We start from the raw sequence: 27,535 nt of genomic DNA, 5'->3' as shown, positions 1-27,535 counted from the left end.
TGGCAAAGAGCTTAATCTGGCCAAACCGGACAACAGTTTATAGAGTCTGCTCAACAAGCTACCATCCTATGTGGTCTAGCTTTCATTCCTTGCAATTGGAAAGAGTGGTTCATTGAGTGATGTCTTCCTTATGCAGGACTGTCTTAGGGCTTTTTGTTCTTTTGCCTTCTTTCTCTCTCTTTTCTTATATAAATGCCCTTATCTCATTGAGCTCAAACTATCTATCCACAGTTCTGCTGACAGCGGCACTTCAATGTTTTAAATACTGATTTCAGTGCCATTCTGCAATGAGAGAGAGAGAGAGAGAGAGAGAGAGAACAAGACAATCTCAATACTACCAAAACACATTTCTGTTTTCTTCCCGGGAAAAAAAAAAAAATCATAATTCCCTTAGCTTCAATAATACCTCAATCTTCAAGCAACATTCAATGAATCTGAAATTAAAGATGCCACGAAATTATATTCTTGCTTTAATCCTTTGTCCCAGTGTAAGCAAACGAAGTTTGCGCGTGAAGTATCTTCACGACTGGGCTACTGGTATATACAGTAGAAGCTAATAATTTCATATCAATTGCCTTAGTATCCCATAATGCAAAGCACACATCCTTTAGGATGTGTATAATGCTATGCATTATGGGAAGCGCCACTATCCAGCCCTTTATTGAGGTATGTTAAAGTGCAGCGATACCTTTCCAAAAAACTCAGAGTGATCTACAAGATCTCTCTAAATCTTAATTTATTTATTTTATTCGTGTGAGGTTTTCCCCGTTCTTCGACCGCCCCTTAGGACTGGTTGAGCCCTCCTAGTGAAGGATTCAGTATGCATTTTTAACTGTAGCAGTGTGTGTACGGGGTCGGTTTGCCTGTCCTGAGGGATGAAAAACCCGAATTTACCGGAGGGGGAAACCCTCTACCTCCGTATGAGACCGGCTAACTCACCTTTAATAGAAAGAGACCAGATAAAAGTTCCTCGCGCCATGGACGGGAATCAAACCCAGGTCTTTCCGACCAAAGGCTTCATCTATACCGACTGAGCTACGGAGGCTCTACTCTAAATCTCAATGAGTGACCCTAAAGGATCAGTACCTAAATGAGATACCCAAATCTCAAAATAATATTCCAAGGTAAGCAGATTTCGGATTTATAGTATTAGAATTTATACAGGCGAGAAGCAGATTCTTAGTGTTTCTGGATGCGTTTATGACAAGAAAAAGCTAAAGGTATAGCCCAAGAGAGAGAGAGAAAGAGAGATCTGATCTTGCATGGAGATCTGGATTTATCAAAAGTAATGGGAGGTGTGCAAAATATGGCAGAACTGTCTTTTAATAGCATTAAAATTAATAAGCCTGTCATCATCTTACTGAATTATGGCAAAGAATCAAAACTTAAGGTTATTTGAATCTTGAAGATTCAAATGATTGTATAATACAAGGTTTGTCAAATGCAGAAGAAAAATGGAATATATTGATATCACTAAAGAGAGAAAGAGATAGGATTCGAGGTCAGTCAGAGAAGGTAAATGTGTAAAGGAGAACGAGGAGGCCGGGTGAAAGTAGATTGTTCTAGAGTATGCCACCATGTGTTAAAAATTAAGGCAGAATGTAATATGGTGAGCAGACCTCTATGACAGAAACCAACCAGATAATTTAGAAATATCAAGAATTAACACATGATTTTCTCTAAACGTTTTCAAAGGCTTGTCCAACGGTTAGCGATGTTGGCAAAAACTGCATGCGTGTGGAATCTATAGTGGTGGTAACTAGCTATATGGGTGTCTAGGTAGTGAAGAGTTGATGTCCTTGCCTCACTTTTTGAAAGTGACGTGAGGGCAATGGGACTATAGTTTGATGGCTAACATTATCTTCCTTTTTTGGATAGATAAAATATAAGCTTGTTTCCATTTTGTAGGGAAGATTCCGAACGAGCATGAAAGATTGTAAAGACAATACAGAATGAGTGTTAATTCTAGAGGGGAATACTGATGGTATTCCCTTCTAGAATCAGGACAGAAAAACTGTTGGTATCCTAGCTATTCAAGATTCTTCTCAATCCTGATAATCTACATATGGGGAGAATTTGCCTTGTCATCTATACAGAAGTCGGAGGAGAATCATGCAGTAAGGAAGAAGACGTAACGAGTTCTTGATAAACTGTACAAGTGTGTGTTGGGGAGGGAACTTTGCCGTGGTCATGCGGAAAGTATAATGCTAGGGGGTTAGCCATGTGATTTGGTTAATGTTACGATAATGCTATTTGGATGTAAGAAAGGTGAAAACATGGATGAGCAGAAGATATGCACGATGGCCTTTGCAATGGGCCATAAAGCTTCACTGCCATTTGAGTAGCGGCGAGTTTTCTACATTTCGCCCTGTCAAAGTCTGAATTACATTTATTGCTGCTCTTTATGCAGTTGTTGCGTGCTGCAGTGTAGTGTGTGTGTGCGCGCGCTAGTTTTGGTTGCGAAATGGATGGCAGCGCAATATAATACTGAACTATAAAGGAACATATCGGAACTCAAATGCATTGGAACGGATGAAGTTAGTAGCAGCACTCAGTTAAAAAAAAGAATCATGACCTTTGTTTATCTTAATAGACTTCTAACTTTTTCTTGGTCTTTCTCTTTGATGTTTTCCTGCATCCATCATATCAAATGTTTTCCTAATTGGCTCCTTCTTATCACGCCTCCATACATGTAAGACGCACAATCTAAGATTTTTTCGGTTGTAGGAACGTCGGTTTCCAGTATTAAATCTGTAATAATGTAAATATTATTGCGTTACTTCATCTTTTCCGCTAGGTGGAAATTATTTCCACTGTGATGGTGGCAAAACAAAAGCTTTTCTCTCTCTTTCTCTCTAGGTACTTTTCAGCTCCTTGGAAAAATTTTTCTATTCTGGAACAAAATTCCAGCAAGTCAGACTTCACAAATATATGGATTAAATAAAATATAGAGATATATTTATAACCAATGTGCCAAATTATATGAAACACTAGTAGAATTTGTGCAAAAAAAAGAGACAAAACATAATTAAGTTAACGAGGTAGTGTAAACGAACTACACCATTCATTAATACCATCAGAGCACGTGAAAATCATAAATTGTTTATTAAATATTAATCTTATAATTCCAAGGTTATATTTAATTATCAGTTAATTTTTAATTAATTCTATTTATTTATTTATGATTTAGGACAGCAATGTACATTACTAGATTAACAAAAAAAAGGAATTTTAGGAACAGATCTAGTAAATACGCCAACAAAATAAATATTGTACAATACCACACAGAACAGTTAACGCTGAGAACAAAACTCTTTATATTCCTATCTGAAATCAAAGGCTACATCCATCCAGGTTTCAAAGTAGTATGTCATTTGGATATTTAATAGCAGCAGCACCTCTAAATAAATTCTTTCACTACTCACTGCCTTCTAAATTAGTCTTCTAAATTAGTTATTGTTTCGGTATGTTTCAACAATCTTAAATCGTCAAAGTTACATTCTCTTATTTCTATTGTTATTGTTGTTGCACTATTATTTCTATTACTTTTTGATTGATTATCTATGCTAATAACTGATAAATCAATCTTTGATTTATCGATTAATGATTGATAAATCAAACTGTTTTCTAAGATATGAAAGCTCAGAAGCTGTCACTGTCCGTGACAGCTCCTGAGCTTTCATATGTTAAGAATAGTTAACATTTATTTGTCTTTTTGAGTTCTTGAGAGTCATAGTAGCCTATTGAAGATTGTCGAGAGAGAGAGAGAGAGAGAGAGAGAGATGCATTGCATTGAGGAATATTGTTTCGTTCAATATTGAATACATATGATGAAATGGGTTCTGAGACTAGGGCTGCGAGACTTTATTAGCTCGCGCACTTCATCAGACCAGCAATGTGTAATATATTTCAGACTCCTTACTTAACAATCAGCCAATCCAATCGGCTTAAAAGCATCTAGTAATCGGGTGACTGCCTGGCAGTTCGCTCCCTGAAAATCGTTAAAATATTATTTATGTTCGTTGGAGTCCAAATTTCAATTAATAGTTTAGAAGCACATTATCACAGAAATCCAGGTGATTCCTCTAAAATTCCTGTAAACTAAACAAACTAGCTGCCAATACGTACTATGATACTGTAATAATAATAATATAATACATATGTAAATAATAATCACCAGTGTGCATATTTTGAATGATTTATGTTTACGGTGAAGTTGTAATGGGCTGAAAATTACCATTCTCACATTAAACACTTTTTTTTTTGCAAAGAATGCATTAATTTATCACATTTTTTTTAATGCATAAATAAATATGGAAACTTTTAAGTGATGCCTGGAGAATATCGTTCGTATGTAACTCGAAGATAACAGCAAAACGAACAAATAAATACATCCAAATAATGTATGCACTGTCATGAGATTAAGTCATCAAAAACAGATGCTATTATCATTCCATTACTGGTCATCAATTCATGTTTTACTTCAAATCACTCAAGTGAAAACAAAAAAATATTTGACACTCCACTCTTGCACTATGAAAGAAAAAGCAGTTTTTTTTTTTCAGTAAAATTAACGGCAATCCCCGTCATCGTAGTATATCCATAAAATTTCATTTCTTTTGCCAGACACTATAAGAAAAAACACGACACTGCGTCTGTATAAACATACCATTTGTCATGATAATTAGGCAATAAATTGTTTTTAAATGAGTCAGAAGGAGTTTCATAATTTAATGCTTGTCTTGGTAATAATCTACAGCATCCTCTTTCAAATTTATATCTTCGTAACATGCAATAGTAAGAAAAGAAAATCTCTTTGCAAGATGAGAAATGTTACAAATGAACCAATAGCATTTGGAGCAGGCCGAACAAATTAAGCTAACATAGTTCAAGCAGAGTTAAAATCGTCAATTTTCTTTATAACTTCCTGAATAGTCATTAGGATGTACTTGACGCTATGCTTCAATGAAAGCATACTGTGGTGCTCCCTATTTCAATACAACTGTTTTTTTTATGATTACACTATAATAAAAATGGTAAATCACTCAACACAAAAACAGAACTTCAGTGTCACCTATGAATGCGTATGGCATGAAGGAGTATTATATAGTTTGCTACTCAAGCTGGAATCAAATAAGTGTGTGTTTCCAAACCAAGAAATGGCTAGATTCAACAATCTCTTTTAACTCAACTTTTCTTAATCCTCTGTTTACACACAACGGCACTTTCCACCATCTAAACACAAGACTATCTGGCGCACTGTAAATTGCGTGTGGTCTCTGGCCGGTTTGCCTGTTTTGTAATCCTAGTTTTGAGAAGAAAAGTTCTTCTCTCTCTCTCTCTCCTTATAACTTCAGTTAATTCGACATTATTTGAAAATGCTCTTCTATCTCCTTATAACTTCAGTTAATTCAACATTAGTTGAAAAGCTCTTATATAGATTCTTTTGAATCCTAGCCGAATCGAGGTCTTTCAGACCAAAGATCATTATTGATTTACACTAAGCTAATATAAAAGTTGCAAAAACCTATAGTACAGTGGTTCCGTGGAGAGAGGGGGAGGGAGACAACGTATTCAATGTACAATGGGTCTAAATTTATAAATTACGGCAACTTTCTTGTCGCATCTTTCAGTTCATTATTATTGTTGCAACAAGTATTCATGGCATCAACTAGTCAAAGAGAATAGTGTTACATATTCTCATCATCTATCATTGTAATCCGAAATTCTTCCAAGTTCATAAAATAATTGAGATAAGGTATTTGGAGGAACCGGTATTAATTTCTTCATTATGCTTTATTTACATTAATACACAATGCGGATCACGAGGGGTATATTGTTTTAATAACACCCAACAGACAGAGACAGCTAGTGTAAAATCAGAGATACAAATATTCCGAAGTACATTCATTATAAATGAAATTATACATTAACAGTTTATTTTGTTAGCAACAGTAAAGCAATTAGAAGAGAAATTTTTTGTTTTTGATTCTGTGTATATGTTTTACCGCGTAGTTTTGTTTCACTTTCCCCCCCCCCCCCCCCCACACACACCCTCAATGCTGGTGCCAGTGCCAATTCTTAATTAACAGGATATAATCTCTCTTTCTCCTTTTCGTTCTGCATAGAATTTTTAAAAATAAATCTCATCAAACATTTCTTTTTGTTAAAAAACATTTCTTATTAAAAAAAGAAGACTGTCTCAGTCGTACACGACAGGAAAATAAAATAAATATTTGCCATTTCTTCGTCTCAGTATCAAGTAGATATTGCTCTGGCACACTGTACTGTTCTTATGTGCGAGAACTGAAGCGACGATGACGAATTCAAGCATGATTGAAAGAATATTTACTTTTATTTTCTAGAAAATACTTTGGAAAATCACTCTTCTTGGGGATACTCTTAGCGGATGAGAATTTTTACAGATTATGCTATTCAAGTGGAACCAATAGAAATAATATCAACTCTAAACTAATGCTGTATCAGCGTGTATATATCGATGCGGTTCAGGGAAAAAATTACACAGTCCACGTGCTAGAAGGCTCACATGGTGAAAAAAAAAAAAAATTAGAGGTTTTCTCAGGTTAGCTTCTGCATTTCACCAAGCGCACAACTTGAACTAAACAGATATCTACAATGCATTGAGTGTGTCCGCTTTATACCTTGAGGCCATAGTAATAGTAGTGTTCTCACGAGATTCACAGATATGGTGCTTGTTTTTTAAATTCGTCCTATCGGGAATTAAGAAAAATCAACGTAGATTACAACGACTGCTTACATAAGAGGAGGTGTCTGCAGGAGAAAAACTTAATTTTTTTCTTCTGTCCATTTATTAAGCAACCGAATAATACTATGTCGTATGCAAGTATTTGATTTCTTCCAGTATAGCATCAACTTTAAAAGAAAACAGCACTGATACGCAAAAACTGGGAACCAAATTAACTGTTACACAGCATTAGTTCTGAATTTCGTAAGAATAATAATTTATGAACAAATACGAAGTGAGTCTATCTAAGGCACATTTATTTCCTTTTCTTTTTTTTTTCCATTCTTAGCTTTCAGCTCTTGAACTTTTCGTGCGGATTTTGATTAGATAAAGTAATGATAACCTACAGTTCTTGATCAAGGAAACTCAATCTTTGTTAATACTGAACAATTTCCTACACGACTTCGAAACAATTCTTAGCTGATAAATTAATATCTTTCTACAAAGGACTTGTTTTCCACGCTTGAAGTATCTCTACTGGACAGAATCGAGCCACATATTTAATGCTATATCCAGAGAATGCTCTTTCCTGGCAAGTACTTGCATGTAACAGTTCCTAGAAAATACATGACACTTGACTCGGATTAGGGGGGGGGGGGTACCACAACTCACTCTAAAAATCACTCAGAAGTTTCTCTTTCGATGCATTATGATTACAGCTTTTTGGAATAATTATGAAAGTTACACTGTGGGATAATATATAAATTAAGCAATTAATGTTTTGATTAAACCGCGATCTGGACCTATAATGGCAAATTGAACATGAATATGAGACATATCGATTGCAATGCATATGTGCAATCGATATGTGATTGCAACGATAGCCTTTGTCCTACTATCAGGATAGTAGGACAAAGGCTAGCGATTAATCTCAGATAATCTAGTATATCATGTTTCCTATTCAACAAGGAAAGCACGTGCTGTTATAGCATAAACACGTGATATACATACCTAATTGATGGAGCGAGGTGATGGTATTCGTTTATGTTCGTTTATTCAGTAGGTGTTTTTAATCAAAATTCAGAAAGTACAAAGGGGACCTTGTAATCAAAATACTTAAAACAAGAACGATAGCACCCAGTATAATCCTAATACGGCCACGTAATAAAAGTTTGTTAAAATTACTGTATATGCCGGTGTACACCGTCAACATTTCTTTTCAAGTTGATTTTGTGCTATAATAGCCGTATAAGACTCACAGCTGACAGCTTACACTTTTTTTTACTTTAATATAAATTAGGCACAGAAAATACAGCAAATATTTTCTTTACTGTAATTTATGAACGACGTATTTCAATAAAATGCTTGTTATGTTTGTAAGTCTTCAGTTTGGTATATTGTAATTCACTATTCATTACTCTAGTCAAATTTCATTAGGGCTGAAATAAATATTCAAAAAAATACATGCTTACCCTAATGAATACATTTATTAAATACAAATATTTATATACAAAATATATTAATATGATAATATATCAGCATAGTAATATTCTAATTAATATAATATAAAAGCAAAACCTAATTAGAACGCAATACATGATTCTTACATAACACTTCTACTACTGTAGGAGCTAGAAGACGTTTCCCGTTACCCAATTCAAAGCTTCAGATTTTATAACCGGAGAATAAAACGATCCTCATGCTCAGCAATTTTTATTAACTTCAAATATCGCCTTATGCGCTGACATATACGCTATATATGTTAAACGTCATACGAATATTGTCTCGTATTTCTTTCTAGCAACTAAACGTCGTAAGACTTTAAGTCTACATAAATTTATCTAAATACGTATTTAAAATCTTAAAGCACTTCATTTTCAATAAATACATTATTTCAAAATAGGAAATATCCACTTGAGGGCGCTATTATCAGATATTTTTATACGAAGATGATTAAATGAAATCTATTCTATTAGACTATATGTTTTCTTTCTTTTCTAGTTGAAAGGATCATCTTGTACAGCTCTGTTGAAACCGTTGCATACTGTGGACGTGACTGATACTGTACATTCAACAAACAAACGAAACTGATTACCACAGGAAATACAAACAAGAAGAAACTGTTTCAGGCTGCATCAATAGTATCCGGGAAACCCAACCTACGTAACACATTTCAAGGCTTTCTTTCATAAACTGACTACTAAAAAAAAATGAAAAATAAAAATAAAACAGAAAAATATAGATAAAAGAAAAAAGCTATGAAGGTCGGCAAGACCACCCCCGTATATTTTAAACGACTTTTCAAGACACGGTTCGTACATGCGGACACGTTTTAAGCAACAGTGAAAAAATAATAAATTACTGCACTTATTTAATAGCTAAAGTAAAACAAAATTCATATAGTGCTAATCAGACAATTCTTGCCTGCTTTCAACAATGGACGGTTTCAACACAGTAAGAAAAAAAAAGGAGAAAAATATTAAAAACACTTGAACTTGGAGTAACTTCATTTTCCTTTTGATAAATACTCAAATAATAATCGCGTTTACACATTTTTACATAAAAATAGATTCTATAAAACAGAACTTGGTTGTTACAAATTTCTTTTGTTGTAATTGTTGCAAACAAAAGGACTGGTCTTATTCAAAGGCCTAGGGATCGACCAGATCCCTAGGCCTTTTGCAGATCGTCCTAAAAGGTGAAATTTAAAAGTGTCAGTTTCTAGAGTTGAGATAGTATTATCTCTGGGAGACTCAGTTTTTCCAGATGCTTCATATATGATATGATCTTGATATTGCTCTTAGCTCTCCTATGATAATTAGAACTGTCGTCGCTCTCATGTCCAAAGTCGCTGGATTTCAATCTCCAGATCCCTATACTTGGTCAGTTTTTCATGCAATATTGCTTTTGTTCTAGTATAGTCTATCACATATGTCGTTGTTCGACTACCATGATGTTTGGCATATTATGTTCCAGATATAGTGCAAAGACCGATGTATCCAACTATCGACCAATCAACATCTCAGTAGTAGTGGTGAAGATTTTGGAAACAATTGGTCAGGTTTCGCATTCAGAAATGGGTGGACAATGAATCTCTACTTTGCAATGAACAACATGGACTTACTAAGGGAAGGTGATGTTTTCTTTTTCACTTGTTCACATTCTATAACAATGTTACCATTGAACTAGACAGGGGGAATGGGATACACCATGATACTTTTGGATTTTACTAAGGCTTTTGCATAAAAGTCTACTTGAATTGGAGAATATGGAGTTGGATTATAAAATATTAGCGTGGATAAGAGGATGGCTGACTGACAGATATCAAAAAGTGGTATACGGGGATTGTGAGTCTGCAGGATTTCAGTGGTGTACCATAGGATCAGTCCTTGACCCACTGTTATTCGATCTGTACATTAATGACATTGGGAAAGATTTCACAGGCGACATACAGATATTTGATGATGATGAAAAGATAGGTATGGTAATCAGGAATGCTGCTAATATGCAGTACTTGCATAATGATTTGAATAGGTTGGAATTGTGGGCATAGTAAAATGGATGACAGTTCAGTGTCAGTAAATGTAAAGCCATGCACTTTGGCGTGATTAGATAAACAATGTCGTATTATATTGATGGGATTATGCTTGAAGAAATTGATCAGACTAAGGATCTTGGAGTGTTAGCAGATAGGAAATTGAAGTTCAGGGCCATGTAGCAAAGATTGCAAATAAAACTCAATAGATAACTGCAATCCTAAAAAGAACTTTCATGTGTAAAGATAAGGATGCCATTTTTCCTATTTACAAGGCCTTGATTAGACCTCACTTGGATTATTGTGCACAGATCTGGTCTCCTGGTTTCCGTTGGGATTCTGATACAGTAGAGGGAGTGCAAAAGAGAATGTTAAAAATGATATCAGGATTATGGAATACTAATTATGAAGACAGATTGAGAATTCGTAGACTGCAGACGTTAGCAAACAGAAGGAGGGTCGATATGATTGAGACTTACAAACTTCTGAAAGAATCGTACAGGATTTCAGTTGATGGTAGTTTTCATTTTATGGAGGGCGGGGAAAGGAGAGGGCTTCCTTGGAAGCTGAGAATGAAGGCTGCGAAGAAGAGGGTGAGATCTAAATTTTTCTCGCATAGGGTGGTGCATGATGCAAATGGAATGTGATTGGATGTTATGTGTGCAAGCACACAATTCGAGAACAAGTATGACAGCTGGTGCGTGCAGTAGATGGCCTACCTCGCTGAGTCCCTGACTCCCTGGAAGTCTCTCTTAATAATAATAATGATAATAATAATATCTGTCTGTCTGAATTTTAAACTCCCATAATATCTTTGCGTTTTAATTTTCAATAATTTTCGACTGGAAGTTCCCAGGGGATTTTGCAAGCTGGTTTCCCAAACTGCAAAATGTTTAGTCTGTATAAGCAATATTTTGCAAGAACTAATTAGGTGGTTTCTTTATCTCTGCACAGTGGTCATTTACTGTCGTTACAAATTTTTTCAATATTCGCCTATATGCATTCGTTTGTAGTTCCTGTTCAAGAATAGCAAGTATCAGACCTGTCCTTCTGTCTCTTTCTTAATATTGCCCTCTGAAGTCATTGCCAAGTCAAGCGACTGTCCAATATCCTTCAAACATTGACCATGAAGTGCTTTATTTTTCCAATCTTCAGATCTTTTTGCCGTTTCCTTCTCATTGTACTGCTTTTTGGAACCTATTACATTCACTACAAAATTTTTCTTTGTAAGCTTCAGTTAGAATCTTTTGTGTTTTTCTTGATGTAATCATTGAATGCTTGCTTTTCTTCTTCTACTATTTGCTTGATTTGTAAAAGACCACGTCCTCCACTTTTCCTGGGTATGTATAACCGATTCACATCAATGTGTGGGTGCAAAGCATGATTAACCATCATTAATTTTTTTGTTTTATAATCAAGTGCATCCTAATCGGTTTATGTCGAGTTAATTATCTCTACTCAGGGATTTCCCGTATAGTAATTGCTGTTACGGCGCTGTCTGCATTCACTTTAGAATTTAGAACTTTTCTAACTCTTTTCAGATATTCATTCAGCCTCTGTTTTCTTTTTGACTTTTATATATTTGTAGGATTCATTTCAAAACAAGTTATTAAATTTCCTTACATTTGCAAATGCGATTCCTTTGTTGCCTGTTATTTTCACTCGAACTACGAAGAGTTTTGTCCATTTCTCAAGTCTAAATTTCATAGAAATGTCTTCAATGGAGGTTCAGACTGTATTGAGCAGTGACTCAATTTTTCTGACTGATTTTCCGCATAGTTTAAGATCATTCATGAATAACAGATGTGATATTTTTGCTGCTTGCTTTGATGTTTGATATTCAAAGCTAGTTTTCTTTAGAATTAAAGTTAGAAGAATCAGTGCTAGTATGAACAACCACATTGGAAAATTCCTATCGTGATATATAACTGCACATAGATTGTGTCTATTGACTATTAGCTGAGTTTTCCACATGGTCATGATAGCTTGGGAATTTTCTGATGGTTTTACTCACTCCAAAAAAATTCTGCACATTTTCGAATTTAAGCATGCCAAGGAGTCGAATGCTTTCTGATTATCAATCCATGCCATATATAATTAGGCTTTTCTTTTTTTTGAACTTTTCAAAATCATTTTCTCAATTAACAAGTGGCCTTTTCCTTCTCTAGAGTTTTTCAACACCTTTTGTGTTGACAATGACTAATCGAAGCTGCTAGAAGTCCGGTGATCATTTCAATGTCGTTAACAGGAAAGTTATCGGGCGATAATTACTTGTAACAGCTCCTTTTTCAAAATAAGTATTGTCCTTCCGGTTGTCATCCGCTCTTCAATTCAACCTGTTTGCAATAAGTTGTTAAATTGTTGAGCCAATCGAGCATGAGTACTGGGCAAGTGAGCAAAACCTATGCAATTCATCTTTTCCTGGTGTGCTTCAGTCTTTGGGTCATTTCTGTGGTTATAACAAGTTTTTCCATCTATTTGTTACTCAATTGTTTTTAACATCTTTTATCCAACATCGTTTTCGGATTTCCCATTGTTGATTAGTCTTGAACTGAATGTTTTGCCAATGTTGATTTATTCTGATTTCATAGCGAATGATCTTTTTTGCTGTGACTATAATTATTTGTTTTAATTCTTCTGATACCTCGGTGATCGATTTTGTTTCAAAGTTATTGTTTCAAGTTTGTGTCGCTTTACTAGACTGCTCTTGATCTTTTCTTAGTTTTGATCCTAAATGTAATTTCTATTTTGGAATGCCTATTTTTGGTTATTTTTATGTTTTATTGTATAGTTCTTTTCTAACTACAACTGCAGCACTGTACATCAGCGGATTTGTTTCTCCGATTGTTTTTGTAAGAATTTTTTCTTTTATCAAGTTGATGTTCCTCAGTATTGTAACTAGATCTTGTCGTCTGCTTTGTTTCAGTGTCGGTAGTCACTGTCGTTCTCTGGTGTTTTGCATTTGTTCTGCAATCATCAAGAGGATACCAAACAATACCAATGTCTCAATTCTTATTGTCTAGAATTTAAGTGATCCCAATGGTAATCATTTGGATTATCTTTAATTTGGATGATAAAGTGATAATAATAATCATTTGGATTATTATTAACAATTCAAGAAATTTACTTAATTTTTTTTCATGGACCTTGCAGTTGCTTCAAGTTATTGCTGAGATTCCATGACGATCTGTCTTTGCAAGTCTTCAAGTTCAACATCACTGAAAACGTTTTTTTTTTCTTTTCTTACAATAAATCTTCATTGGTCCATCAATTTGCTCAAGAACTATGGTATCAGGGATCTATCTCCAAATTTCATACATTCGCTGTATCCGATTCACAAGAAACTTGGCTTGCATAATCATCTTGTTTTTCAGACAAAGTCCATTTCTTTCGTTTCGATTTGATTGTTCTTCTTTCAATCTCGTATGGCTGAGTTGTTGTTGTTGCTATGTGAATCCCACAGAAGAAAAGTTGCAAAAAGCTATAGTCTATTAGTGTCGTAAGTGGGTGAAGGGTTATATAAGCAGAAACTGTGCTCTAGGGGCTAAACAAGGAACTTTTTTTCAAACCACTTAAGACTTTCAGTAAGCAGGGAGTGGTTGTCGTAAATAGAGAGATGAAGATCATCTCCCGCCTAAAAACATTCATAAACATCCATGCGCACGGTGTAATTAGAACCCACAGTTTATTAGGAGAAGAGCGGCTATGCTATCATCTCAGAGTTTTTTTGCTATTAAGTTCATTTTGCTATGAATTACCAATAATAAGCAATAAAGAATGCAAGAAGCCAATTTAGACTTTGAACAGCGACAAATGTAGTGACATATCCTAGCATACAGTCTAGGTTCGAATTTGCTAACCCAAACCTTGGTTCGTCTTCGAGAGAGAGATGATAAGTGCATTATATTTTGCTTTCATTTCTCAGAAAGTAGTTGTGCATTTGACACATTCCAAGTGTTAGAGCATGAAGAGTTGCTGGGTCTAAGGGGAGAGAGAGAGAGAGAGAGAGAGAGAGAGAGAGAGAGAGAGAGAGAGAAAAGCAGTACTGAAACTTTTTAACGTAGTTGAAGGCAGCTCTTATGTAGGTAATTTTGAGATACATCCATCATCGTTAACAATCGAAAGACAAATTTGATTTGAATGAACATAAGTATAGTTACCAAAGAAGAATGACGAGTTACTAATTAAGTTGAAATTAATGAAGTGAAAATTCTGTCATAATGAATGCTTACTGGCATTTATTCTGCATATTTCTGAATGCTTAAAAGCAGTGAAAGATAATTCTAGCTACTCGAATTATCAAATATTCGAGTTTGCTGTAAATGAATGCTGAACAGAGCAGTTCGTATTCAAAGGCTTTGAGACTTTTAACGATAATGCAAGCCTTATCAAGACATGGACTTCTGGCAATCTCCATCATTAAATTTTCCTGCTGTTACAGCGGGATAGCATCAACTTCCATTTTACTTTAGACTTTTTCGCTTTCTAGCATATGATAACAAATTTAAATCTGTTTGTTATCACTGTACGCGAACAGTTTTGCATGTGGCTTGTCGAAATCTTGTTACTGTAGTGGAGAGTCCAAGATATCTTGTTACTATTTCTGTCAGGCCTTTTTAATGAAGTTTTCAAACACAACATGGGTTAAAATAAAGAGCCAAAATGTAGCATTATTATTTTTGTGGCATTCTATTTTTACAACAAAGTTTAATAAACCAGGTAAAGTAAGTGCACTCTTCAACCTTAAGAAAGAAAGGAGAAATTATATTATTCTTAGCTACTACTTGAAATTTTCTTAAATAACCATAATCTTATCAAAGAAAGTTAGTTGGAGGGATTTTCATACCTTAATTAAGAGACTATAATGTGCTAATCTCATAGCCTTTGGTTACATTGGATTGAATTCCAAGTAATCCAACTGTTTTGATGTGTAAAAGCAACATGCATCCATGTAACATGCTTGTTTTCAATATTTCATTTGAAATTTATGCTTCTGGTGGATTCCTAATCGTATTATGAGTGGAATCATATCTTAATCGGATTTTGTTTAGCAATTTACAGGTATATGGCAACTGCATAAGCCACCACACTAGTCTTATCGTATTACAAAACGCTGAAATGAATATCTTATTTTTCGCTTTACGAAGAAATGGTCTAGTCAAGTAATTTCTGAGGACGGGGTTCCCATCCATGGAAGGTTTTTTTGTAACCCCATAGTGCATTCGTACCATAGATGGGCTAAGAACTTGTCTTGCTGTGATCGAGTTGGGTTGTTTTGAAGCAACTAAAACTATGCGGGCAATGTATAATGTCTGTTAATCGTGTGTTTTCTTCTGATCAGTTTTCCTGCTTTGCAAGATAAAAATCCCGAGTTTCAACGGTTTATTCCTATCTGCATATGTCAACTGCGTGTATTCTCTGGTCAGTTTGTCTGTCTTGTGGAGGAGAAAAAAATGACTCTAGAAGTGGAAATCTCGGTTACCACTGTGTGAGAAGATGACTAATTGATATTCAGTTGAAATGTCCTTATAAATGTTCGCATCCTACACGGGATTCGAACCCATGGCTTTGCAATCAAAGAACATTACCAGCTGAGCCAACGAGGTTCAATTTAACATTTCTTCCATTTATTAATTAATATTTCTTGTAAATTACTAGTTATGCGTTTTTAATATTCCTCCTAAGGAGATGTACTTCACACTTCATTTCGTGACCTTTAATCCATAAACTACAAAATGAGCATGTGATAACACACGAAAATAATTTAGAAAGACTCGAAGTCGAATTTCTTTTGTAATTCAGGCAGTGGAGGCTTGTACATAAGCACTGCAGCATTCCCAAGGATAAAACGAAAAAATTAAATTTGTGGAGGAGAAAAGAAAGTTGAAAGTTGTTTTAGGATATTGACAAAAGAAAGTTGAAATATTTTGGACACATTGAAAAGATGGAAGCAGGACTTCTCAGAACAGTAATAGAAGGTAAAGTTCCTGGACAGAGAGTTGAAGTCTCCAGAAAAGCAAACAACAGGACTAATGGCGAGGCCTGGTGTGGCACATTACTGAGCATCAGAGTGAACATACGGTATCTGTGGATGTCTAGTGAACATATATATATAGATAGACAGAATTATATAAATGCAATACAACATGCTAAAGGTTGCAGCTTATGTTTCGAAATTGATTGAATAGTTAATAATTGGAACTGTTCGATTAATGCTTTAGATTACGAAACAAATGCACTGCGATCTAACGCAGTGTCGGAATTATCATGTTCGGCCAATTGCAATTCGACTCGCCGATATTCGTTTGCACTTGTCACTGCACGTAACAAGTGAATTCGCACTGCTCAACGAGCAGTGTCGCTACACATAAATTGTATGCTTGCGCGCAAAATTATTATTAAAAATTTTATTAATAATTTAATTTTTTATTAAAATTTTAATAAAAATTTTATTAATACTTTAATAAATAATATTAAAAATATTATTTTCAAATTACATAAAGTAAATTTTTAATGTGTAAATTTACTTATTAATGAATTGGTTACTGATTAGGAAAAAAATGAATTATTTTTCTTATTTTGTATATGCAGCACCCCCATTAAAATTTTCACCGGCCGCCACTGAATTCAGGCGTAAAATTTCGCAGAGTCTGTTCTATCCCTGAACACCTTTAATCGTTACAGATCTCTGTAGATATGAAAATCTTAAAATCATGAAGGCATGTCCTATATATCAACGATACAGCAAATATTTAGGTCAGGAGGACAAAACCTTCGAAAATTCAAACTTTTCGATTCTTATCTATCATACAATTACTGAATAAACTGAAAAGCTATTGCACAATCATTTTTCCAAAACTAACTCTAAGCAGTTAATAAAATATTATTTCTAGTGATCAGTTTTGGAGACGACAATGTTGCGGATATATATTTCAGTGTATCGATTTTTTTTCTTCGAGTATAAATAATGTGCCAACTGGAGAATTGATTTAATACTTAAAGAGCCGAAGCCTTCTCTGCAATTTGGAGTTAAAATAGTTCAAAATGGTAAGAGAAAGAGGATATATATATATAATATGTTTGGACCAAAACAGTCATTTGCTGTCCTACAGTTGCCGTCAAACTAACATTGGGTGGTATGCTAACCGAGAAGAGTATTATTTAATCAATATCATACCATATCTCATGTAAATAACAGAAACAAGTACACAAATTACCTTAAAAACATCTCATTAAAGGTACGTTGCTCAATAGCAGACACATATGGTGACGTCATTCATCGTCATAGCAACTGCACTAAAAATGGTTTTGCTAATAATATATAATTTTGCATAATTTGCAATCGTTATGTTCATTCTCCAGATTAAGATTACTCGATAAATTTTAACAAGGATCTTAAATTTTATTAAAATTCGCCCAGCAAGAAGTATGTTTTTATGTTTACTTGTAGAGACAGAACGAATTAGACATAAGGTTATACATTGTTGTGAGCACGCCTTAATTCAATATTTTGAACAGTGAAAAAATGGAATATAATTTCAAACCGAATGTATTTCAGTTATAAAGATCTCGGCTTTACAAGCAAAACTTGAAAACCCAAGGAAAAACTGGCTTTACTATAAAACAAACTTACTTAAGCAATCTGAGCCTATGATTTTGGCATAATATAAAACACTCCCGTACAAGAATCACAGTTTTGGGGGGAAATATTGTGGTTCTTGTAGGGGATTTTTTCCCCCATTTTACAACGAAGCTATTTGATTGCTATATTAATAGTATTATACTGTTTAATTAAATTATTTTTGAAATAAGATTTATTTGTTCATCTCTAATCAGTGTTGGTTACTGATATATTCTGATAATTTGATTTGAATGAATTGAAAATCACTGTCAAAATATACGTACGGGAATTGCTTACACTGAATGCAAAATTATTGATTTTGCATCGCAGAGTATATTAATATCATGGTCAAAAAAAAAAAAAGGATTTTTTCACTTATAATTTTATTTTGTAAAATCATTACATACACGTGGAATTATTAACATATCCCTTCACAGTCGCGTATTTCACTTTTTATTTTATTTTATTTATTTGACTACAACTCAAGGAAGATTGTAAACCTGTAGCACATTAGTACGGCGGTCAGGATACAGTTTTGTTTTTCAATTATTTTTATATTTATTTTTATACAGTCTAGAAACCCTGCTCTAGACGAACAAATATACGGAATCTTTTTCAGTCACTTCAGGAGTTCAGTAAATGGGTAGTCTTTACACTAGAAGATGAAAATCGTCTTCTACCTAAAGACAATCTCAAATATCCATACCCACAGCACTCACAGCTTATTGGTTGGAGAGCGGATACGCTAACCACTCGTACAACCAGACGATCGCTGTTATCTTATTTATTTAGTTCATCACAAAGCCACTTGCATTTCCTTTGGGCAGACTTCGTGCGAATATCTGTCACGTCTCTGCGACACTAAAGGAAGGACGATGTATGTCCTCAAGTTAAAAACATAAGCCCTAAAACTGTTAAAAGGACGCAACAGCATCTAAAAATCTTTTCTGATCCAAAGATGATCTTGGACAGAAGTATCGAGGAATTTCCTCTCGCATTACGGAAAAACTGGGCAGGGAATACCTGCGTTGATAAGTAATACACTTGCCTCACCTGAACTACATCTGAGTTTATTGTATGTGATGCATGGCTTATACACTTCTTGGAAAAAAGATAGCAGGCACCCCCCCACCCCGTGAGCAAGGTGCATCGTGGCAGGTAACGAGTCTCGTATTTGTAGCCGGTATTACTTGAAGGAATATGATGCTCCCAAATCAGTGCGACTGCGCCTGGGCGAAATTACTGCGGGAAGGGAACTGACGAAGTTTGGAAGAGGCATTGTAATAGGATGACAGGTTGCACGCCTATCTGTTCAGCAAATTGTTGACAAATTGGGCCATCCCATGAGATGGAAGTGCAGGGATTCAGCTGTAGGTGCTACCCAAAGTGGACAACTCACCACGCTAACCGAACGTGACTGTAGAATGCTACGAATATGTAAAAACCGCCATTCGTCGACTGACGTTAATGCAGAGTTCCGAGCACCGACTGGAACATGAATCTGCCCAAAAGCATTCAGAACCGAGGCTCACAGCATGGCTTTCTATGGTAGGACTGCAATATGTAAGCCCTGAACCATGACCTGAATCAACATGCAGCGTCGTCTTCAGTGGTGCAAAGAATGTGTACGGTGGGACATGTAAGCTCGGAAAGCTATGCTATGGAGCGACAAATGACGCTATACCCTCAACTGAGCAGATGGACGGGTGTGAATGTAGCGGACGTCCGGTGAACGTCTCTTACCAGAGTGCGTAACCCCAACTATGAAATTCGGCGGTTGCAGTGTGATGAAACATACGGTCTTGTTTATCCTGGTTTAGTCTCGGATTTCTGTTTGTGGTGCCATGAACATACAAGCCTACAGATACCATGAAGTATCTGATCATTCTGGACAATTCAATGCTTCCTACTTTGTGATGTTTCTACGGAACTGACCATTGTTTCTCTCAGCAAGACAATGCACCATGTTATAAGGCTGCTGCTCTAACTGCGTGGTTTGCGGACATGAACGTCACCACAACTGACTGGACGGAGCCCTCATCTGAATCCTATTGAAAATCTGTGGTATGAACTGGAGTGTCAGGTAAGGTTAAAGGATGTCCGCCCCACAACAGTCCAGGACCTCATCACATGCCAACATGAAGAATGGTTCAAAATTCCCATTGATCGACTATCGTACACTTGTGGAAAGTATGCCGCGTAGGATTGCTGCAGTCTTTGCAGCGAAAGATGGTCCTACATCGTATTAAGGTGGGCACGATGGCTGTTGGTTCCTCACAGTATGGTGACAGTACGCGATTTCCAAGCAGTGTACTCGTATCTTTCCATTTCGATACTTATTCGATTTGTTTCGCAGTGTTAACTATAACTCAAAGTAGATGCGGTGGGAATCGTATATACCTTTTGATTCATATATAACAATTTGAATTTTTAATTATTTTAATTTTTTTCACATTAGGTTTGAATCCTGTTTATATTATTTGTGTTTACATGAAAACACATCGTGTAAACACATTATTTGTGTTTACACGATGTTATGCCTATTCTTTGAAATTCGTGTTGCATTTGAAATATTTCGAACTTTTTTGTAGTACCCGATTTCTTCTTGAAATCCCTACAGTTAGCAAACCACTCAGATCTTATTTCTCAGATCACTTCCAGTGGAATTAGATGTTATCGATGGTAGTATTTGAAATTATGGCCGAAATATACGTGTAATTGAGGATATGAGGACAGAATAATATGTTTGTTAGTTGTGGGTGAGTAGGTGTTTCACAGCCCGTTTGCCTGTGTTTTGAAGGATGAAAACCAACGTGGCTAATAGTGTAAGCATCTCTGATATAACTCAATATACAGCGGATCGGAATGCCATAGCGACACGGATGTTTCTGAAAGTCATTATGTGACAGATGATTTTCATCACTAGATGTGAGTACCACTCTTCTTAGTGGAAGTCTCTAGTGACCTAAAAGAGAGTTCCCAAATTATATCGGTTAGTCCAAGGTAGTACTAATGTGCTCTATTGGTTTACAAGTTCGTGTTGTCTAGGATTTCCATTAAAATATTTATGTTTGTTTTATTGTTCATATGCAACTTCTAATAACAAGTATTCGAAGTTATCCATAAAATATTAAAACTAGCGACGGCCATTTTGAGCTCCATTATCAATCCCTTGAACTTAATTCTTTTTAACGTTTTTTTTGTTGTTTTTGTTGTTAAATCTTTCGTTATTCAGAATTAGTTTGGCACTAATCCTGGATTCAACTCACTTTCCTTATATGCTGTGTTAAGTGCCACTTTGGATGAACCAATTATGAAGTAATTTAGTAATGGAGAACTTCGATGTAATTCCAACACACTGAACAAATCCTTGTAATGAAAGCGGATTGGATATAATATATCCAATCCGCTTCCATTCGTAGACGAATTTTTCATTCACGTGCTAGTAGTAGATTTTATATATGCGTTTATTTCTTTAATCAGTCGATGGATTTTAATGAAATTTATTATAAAAAAAAATCTTGTTAAATTACGACGCCAAATTCAAATTGCGAGCTTAGTTGGTCGAATGAATGGCGATTTCACTTTCAAACCAATAGGCTGTGCATTTCAATCCCTTTGGGAACATGGATAGACGGACGTGAATATCATGAGATGGCAGATAAATTTCATCTAAAAAGAAAAGGTTCGTTGTATCCATGCTTTGTTGCTAATAAACTCTTATTATGTCAGCCCATGGTTCCCGCTAATGACAGAGCTAGAACCATCGAATATTTCACCAAAACGCTCGCTCTCCAGTAATATTTTATAACATCGTGAGAATTAACTTATATCCTATGTTAACATTATATATTGACTTGGGGAATTTTAATAATTTCAGGAAAAAGGAACTACAAGATAAATCGCATAACGAATATTTTTATTTTCGGTTTTTAAAATTCTGTTATTTTATTTCCGTAATCAACTGCGTTGTTAGAAATATTCACGTTACTCGATGCGTGCGCTATTGCTTCGGTGAACTTGGTGATTGTCCCTTTTAGTGTCTCTGTCTTAGACGTAAACTAAATCGATTTGAACATGTAAAATGCAATCTTCAAAATTAAACTTCTTCACCTAACAACGCTTATTTTCGTCGCGTTCTACATTAAGGAAATCATAGCAAAGTGGTACAGAAATGTAGCACGGTAATCAAGCATATTAAATTAATGACACAACGTAGGAATAAGGAAAATGCAGGCACAATCAACAATAAAAAACAAACATCAGGAACAGTAACTTCGAAAAGCATAATACCCACCAGGAAGGCATCCTGTTAATGAAACGCCCAAATGTTGGCAGCTTTCTAAGTAAAACAGAAAAAGACTGAAATGATACAATAACAATGCCAGATTCAAACTAAGAAAAGATTATTATACTGTGTATACTTCTGGATAGAGTATAGTTTCTGATGAGCAGAAACTCAACCATATGTGACCATCTAATCAGCAAGATATTTTCTATAAAAGTTCCTGATGAGTAATAATTGAGGTGCGCAAGATAATTTGCTCGGAAAAGTTTTATAGCAGATGAGCATTCTATAATATACAAAAAAAGGGGAATTCTTAAATTATTTTTGAACATGACCACATCATTTCCATCGTTCCACCAGAGTTTGATGTTTCCGTTGTACAATGCACCCGGCTGCTGAAAGCATCGCCGGAGGACTGATCTTATCTTTTATTATCGTTTGTGAAATGTTGGCCATCACATTCCTTCTTCAATAGGTCAAAGAGATAGAAGTCGGGACGAAAGGAGATGATAAACGACCCCGCACCCTCAGCAATCGAGGTACTGTTGAATCAGGTGGACTGTATTATGCTCTGTGCTGTCACGAAGAAGGACCAGACTAAGCAGTAAATGGAAACGTTTCTTTTAGAAGACAACAAACAAGCCTTGCACGGTTTGATTTGGCATTTGCAGTGTAGTCCCCAGTAATAAATAGGTCAAAATGATTGCAGTGTTGTCAAGATCAATTTCTTGCTAATGGAGTAAAGATGGCTTCCACAACACGCTGTGTATCTCTTTCAGTTGTAATAATACAATCCGGTCATTCATGACCATCACTCAGATGGTATTGCAGATACTCCAGGTTGTATGCAATAAGTATGGCCATTTGTATGTGAATTTAGCCTACGAAAGGCGGTAAACTTAGCGTACATTACAGGTTGGGCATAGGGTCAGGTAATCCAAAAACATCTTCCAAACCACCTCAAGAGGATAACATATCGAGAGATCAAAATCGACTGTAATCTAAAGATTTACACTCCCGTTCTGTGCGAAAGACATGATTTGAATTGGAGACCGTTAGTTGGAGAAAGGAGATGTGTTCACTAGCTACTTATGCCATCAAACTCTTCTCCAACATAATTCGGGCACCCAACTCTAGATGCTAAACATGGTACATGTTGAATGCGGTTCTAATAGTTCTCGTTTGGTATACAGTACAACATACTTGGCATATTTCGTATCAGTCTGTGACAGATTTTTGGAGTAGATAATTTTTGTTATTTCGCATGCCAACCATCTTTAACGCAGCTAATGAATACATCATTTTCATGGACAACTCGTCACACGTCTCTCTAACTCATCGCACGATTGTTCCAATGAATACTTTTCGGGGCTCTGAGTTGACTAGTCTATTATTACTGTTATGTTAAAACCTAAGTCCTCTCGCATATCCAGATTTGTGAAGACTGATGGAGAGGCGTAGCCCCATTCAGAAAAAACGAAAATGAAAAGAGCCTTGCACCACAGAAATCCAGCATCATAGATGATGCTGTATTATCTAGGATGTAAAGGTATGAAGTTTTAGTTATACACACAAACATTTTAATATTAACACACTTACCATCATGCTTTACAACCGTAACACTACATGCCAACTTTAGTGTACGCCAAGTCCAGCCTTCTTCACACTGAACTAAGTGACCGTTTTCTCTTGAGGATCTCCGTTGATTCAAAAATAAATATATTGCAGCTTTTCTCAACAAAAGGACATTAAAATTAACTGACTTTATGTCACATTGTAGAACTTCCTTTACACAAATAACGAAATTTATATTTGAACATCACGTACATTCAGAAACATAAGGCACGCAGATTAAAAAAAATCTGCGTGCCTTATCAAAATCTTCGTCTAAAATTATTTCTGATATAAAATTTAATTTTAATATATAATTCATTTTAAATATTATAACTTTCTCTCCGGTTTTTATATATGTAAGTAATATGTGCATACACTCACCAGAGTGATTGGTAGAAAAAAAACAGTTTTGCAATCCATAGTGGAGTACGATGATTCGCTTTCCGTACCTTTTTTTCTTGTTTTATTTCTGAAATGAAAACATAATAACAATAGTGATGTGTACATTTTGTATAGAAACGCATATTCTACAGTGCGTGAAGTGAAATGGTTTATCTTCATCACATAAGCTATTCTACTATTCATTTCTAGAAACAATAAATAATGACAAGATAATTGCTTTCGGTCTTCTTAGAAAGAAACGGAATCGAATCCTGCTTTTCAAGCACTGCATATGCAGCATGCAATAAGCTACTGATATGTTTATATTTAATAAATGAACACTATGTGTGCATCTTAGCCACAGAACGCCGAGAAAGATCAATAACGGACTGTCGCTTAATGAACGAGGAGTGATTTGGTGAGTTAATGTTATCATGAGCACTCACAAACTGAATATATCCTGATAAATGAGTAACGAAGTCCCTGTTAATTTATTACGCCTGTTAATAGAATCAACATACAGTAAACCGTGTATGAATCAAGTATTATGGCATAAAGAAAAAAGAAATAACTCCGGATTTTAAAGCTAGATAATTAACTGAACATTATTTATATATTCGTGTACGTCTGTTATTTAAAAGTGAAATATTAAAAAGCTGGCTATAATGACTTACCACGTAAACAGTGAATATTACAGAACAGCACTAAATTGGCGGTAGAAAGAGATGTGGTGGTCATCTTATCACGATGTAGAATAAAAACTGTCCATGCTCAGAACTCCACGTCTTCTACGCAACATCACATAGATGAGTGAGTCAGTTTCGTGATTCACAAGTTAGTCGAATTTTCCTTACCATTTAGTCACAGAACGCTGAGCTGGAGAAAGGTCGATAAAAGAATGTGTCTGTGTTTATGAACGACTAGTGATTTTGGTGATTAAGTAGAAGGACTTTTAGCAACGAGTAAATGTTGTACTGAGTAGGAAATTTGTTAATACATTCTGTCATGCTATTCGATTCTCAGCGAACTGTAAATCTAAATTATACCTAATTCTTTAACAGGGACGAAGTACGGCTCTGTATGCTTATCTCCATTTGAGATATATCCAAAGAGACATATCCCAAATGGCGATTTAAATTAAATACACTTGCAAATGATGGCTGATTATTTATTATTAATTTTAAAATTTATCCAGAAATATTTCATAACTCAAAGAAGTCTTAGAAAAGTTCAAAATATCCTCAAACGCTGCATACTTGATACTGTTCACTGCTTTTTTTTTCTAAACAGGAAAAAATGCAGGAGGAAATTATGATTTGTTTTTATCTTTAAGATAAAGGAGTATGCAAATAAATTCTCTTATTCTCCTTATGAAATTAATAAAATAAAAAAGAAACTGCTAATGGTAATTGCAGGATTTTATTACACAATCATTTGCCTTCTTGAGATTATATTACGTCCTTACTTGGAGAGATAGAGATATCTGTGAGAATAAGCCGAAACTTTTCCTACCTCTTGAATCCCTGGGATAGTTTTATATTTCTATGGTCAACTATTTTACAGATACAAAATAATTGTGCGCGTTTTCTTCCTTCAGAATAATAATGAAAACTGAAACACAGACATATCTCGTTCGTTTAAGGCTACACATCTCAATGCAGAGTTAAAAACACAGAGTTATTCCCTTGTCTTAAAGTCACATATTATTAACAGCAATACAGCAATCAAGAAAACGCACATGAACAAATTTGAACTAAAACATGAGAGAGTTTGAAATCAAGAACGAAACCAGGCAGTTTTCAATGGCAAACCCTGAAGAAAGCATTCCTTAATTCAGCCAAAAAAAAAAAATTCAGCCAAATGATCTTAGAGAATTCAGATAAAAAAATGAGAAAGTAAAGCTATATGTAAAAGCAGTTAAACAAAAGTCAAGGAATACTGGTAATAATATACGAGATAAATATCAGGAAGGTGGGAAAATGCATTGTAGGCTATTGCAAAAAATTGAAATGGAGGAAATATTACAGTAAAAGGAATATTACAGTAAAAGGAATCAGGCTATGCTAAGAATTCAAGAGGTCGAATATCCTTTGGCTTATTCTCACAGATAACTCTATCCCTCCAAGTAAGGAAAACACAATTGCAAGAAGGTAAACGATTGTGTAATAATACCCTGCAACTTCCATCAGAGGTTTCGTTTTTTTTTATTTTGTGAACATTAATAAGAGGAATAATAAAATTTATTTGCATGATATCTTTAACGATAAAACGTATCGTGATTTCCTCCTGTATTTTTTTCTCGTTAGGAAAAAAAAGTAATAAACATCCGCAAGTTCGCAATCAGAGATAATAAAGGTGACAAGAAATGATGCTAATGCCGGGAGTTATTACTTTGAAACATAAAGCTATATAAAACAAAAGCTGGTAGAAAATATTCAATGGGAAATGAAAGTAATAGTACATATCAATGAGACAGAAAAGGCTTCGAAAACCTAAAATGTGAAAAGGTAGCTAGAATAGCTGGAGCAGTGATATTAGAAAGAAATGTTCAAGTATGCAGGTATAAAAGTTTGAGCATTTCTGGTCGAATATCATCTACTGTTTACAGGATCGAATTCCAGATGACCGGAGTATAGCGCGCAGTATCCATGCATTAAAAGGAGAATAAAACTGAAAGTGAGAACTACAGAGAAATTTCTCTACTAAGTGTTCCAGGTAAGATTTACAAGCATACCAAGTGCCAAGAAAAACGTCCGTTCGAAACTTCACAGTTATTTGGTGTAAATGCAGCATTATATCGAGTAATAGCATAATCTATATTTGAGTTGCAATTCAGTTGTTAGAATCGATGCAGGTATAGGAAAATGGCTTGATGTTAAATCAGGTGTGTGAGGCAAGGATGTACATTGCCTCCACTGTTATTTATCATCTATATGGATCACATTATGAAGAAAAGTGATATTAGCCTGATATCAAAATTGGAGATATTCAACACAGCTGCACTTTATACTCTTAAAGTAATCAAGTATAAGTCTGTAGGATTCTTTTACTAAGCGGAATAAGTGCTGTAATAAGTATAATAGGAAAATCAGCAATAAAAATACAAAGATTATGAAAATAGGCAGATACATTGAAAACATCAGTTGCATCTTGAATGAGAACCTATAGAACAAGAAACATATTTTAGCGATTTAGACACAATTTTTAATGAAATTTGCAGATTAAATATGGAAATATACAACAGAGTATACAAAGTTGGTATGGTAGGGACACATTTAAATATTTTTGAAATAAGAGAGAAATTAATCAAAATACTAAAGTAGCTATACAAAAGAGACAGTGTTCAAGTCATTTTAACCAATGGATTAGAAATAAAACACTTGATCGAAG

At 35.0% G+C, this 27,535-nt stretch overlaps 1 protein-coding gene across 2 annotated transcripts in view; it reads right to left on the bottom strand.

Annotated features, from left to right (window-relative positions):
* The window catches only part of LOC150094004 (uncharacterized), a 273,886-nt gene that overhangs the window by 98,636 nt on the left and 147,715 nt on the right, over positions 1 to 27,535 (bottom strand). For both annotated transcript variants that reach the window (XM_090413118.1, XM_090413119.1), the window contains exon 6: positions 24,146 to 24,233. In XM_090413118.1, the coding sequence (XP_090269244.1) occupies positions 24,146 to 24,233 (88 nt within the window). The remainder of the gene's footprint in view (positions 1 to 24,145; positions 24,234 to 27,535) is intronic.

Source organism: Typopeltis vanoorti, chromosome 23 (genome assembly GCF_054136105.1).
Source record: "Typopeltis vanoorti isolate ZY-2024b chromosome 23, IOZ_Tvanoo_1.0, whole genome shotgun sequence".
NCBI lineage: Eukaryota > Metazoa > Arthropoda > Arachnida > Uropygi > Thelyphonidae > Typopeltis > Typopeltis vanoorti.
Note: the sequence above shows the minus strand (reverse complement) of the source record. Positions and strands in the feature narration are given on the sequence as shown.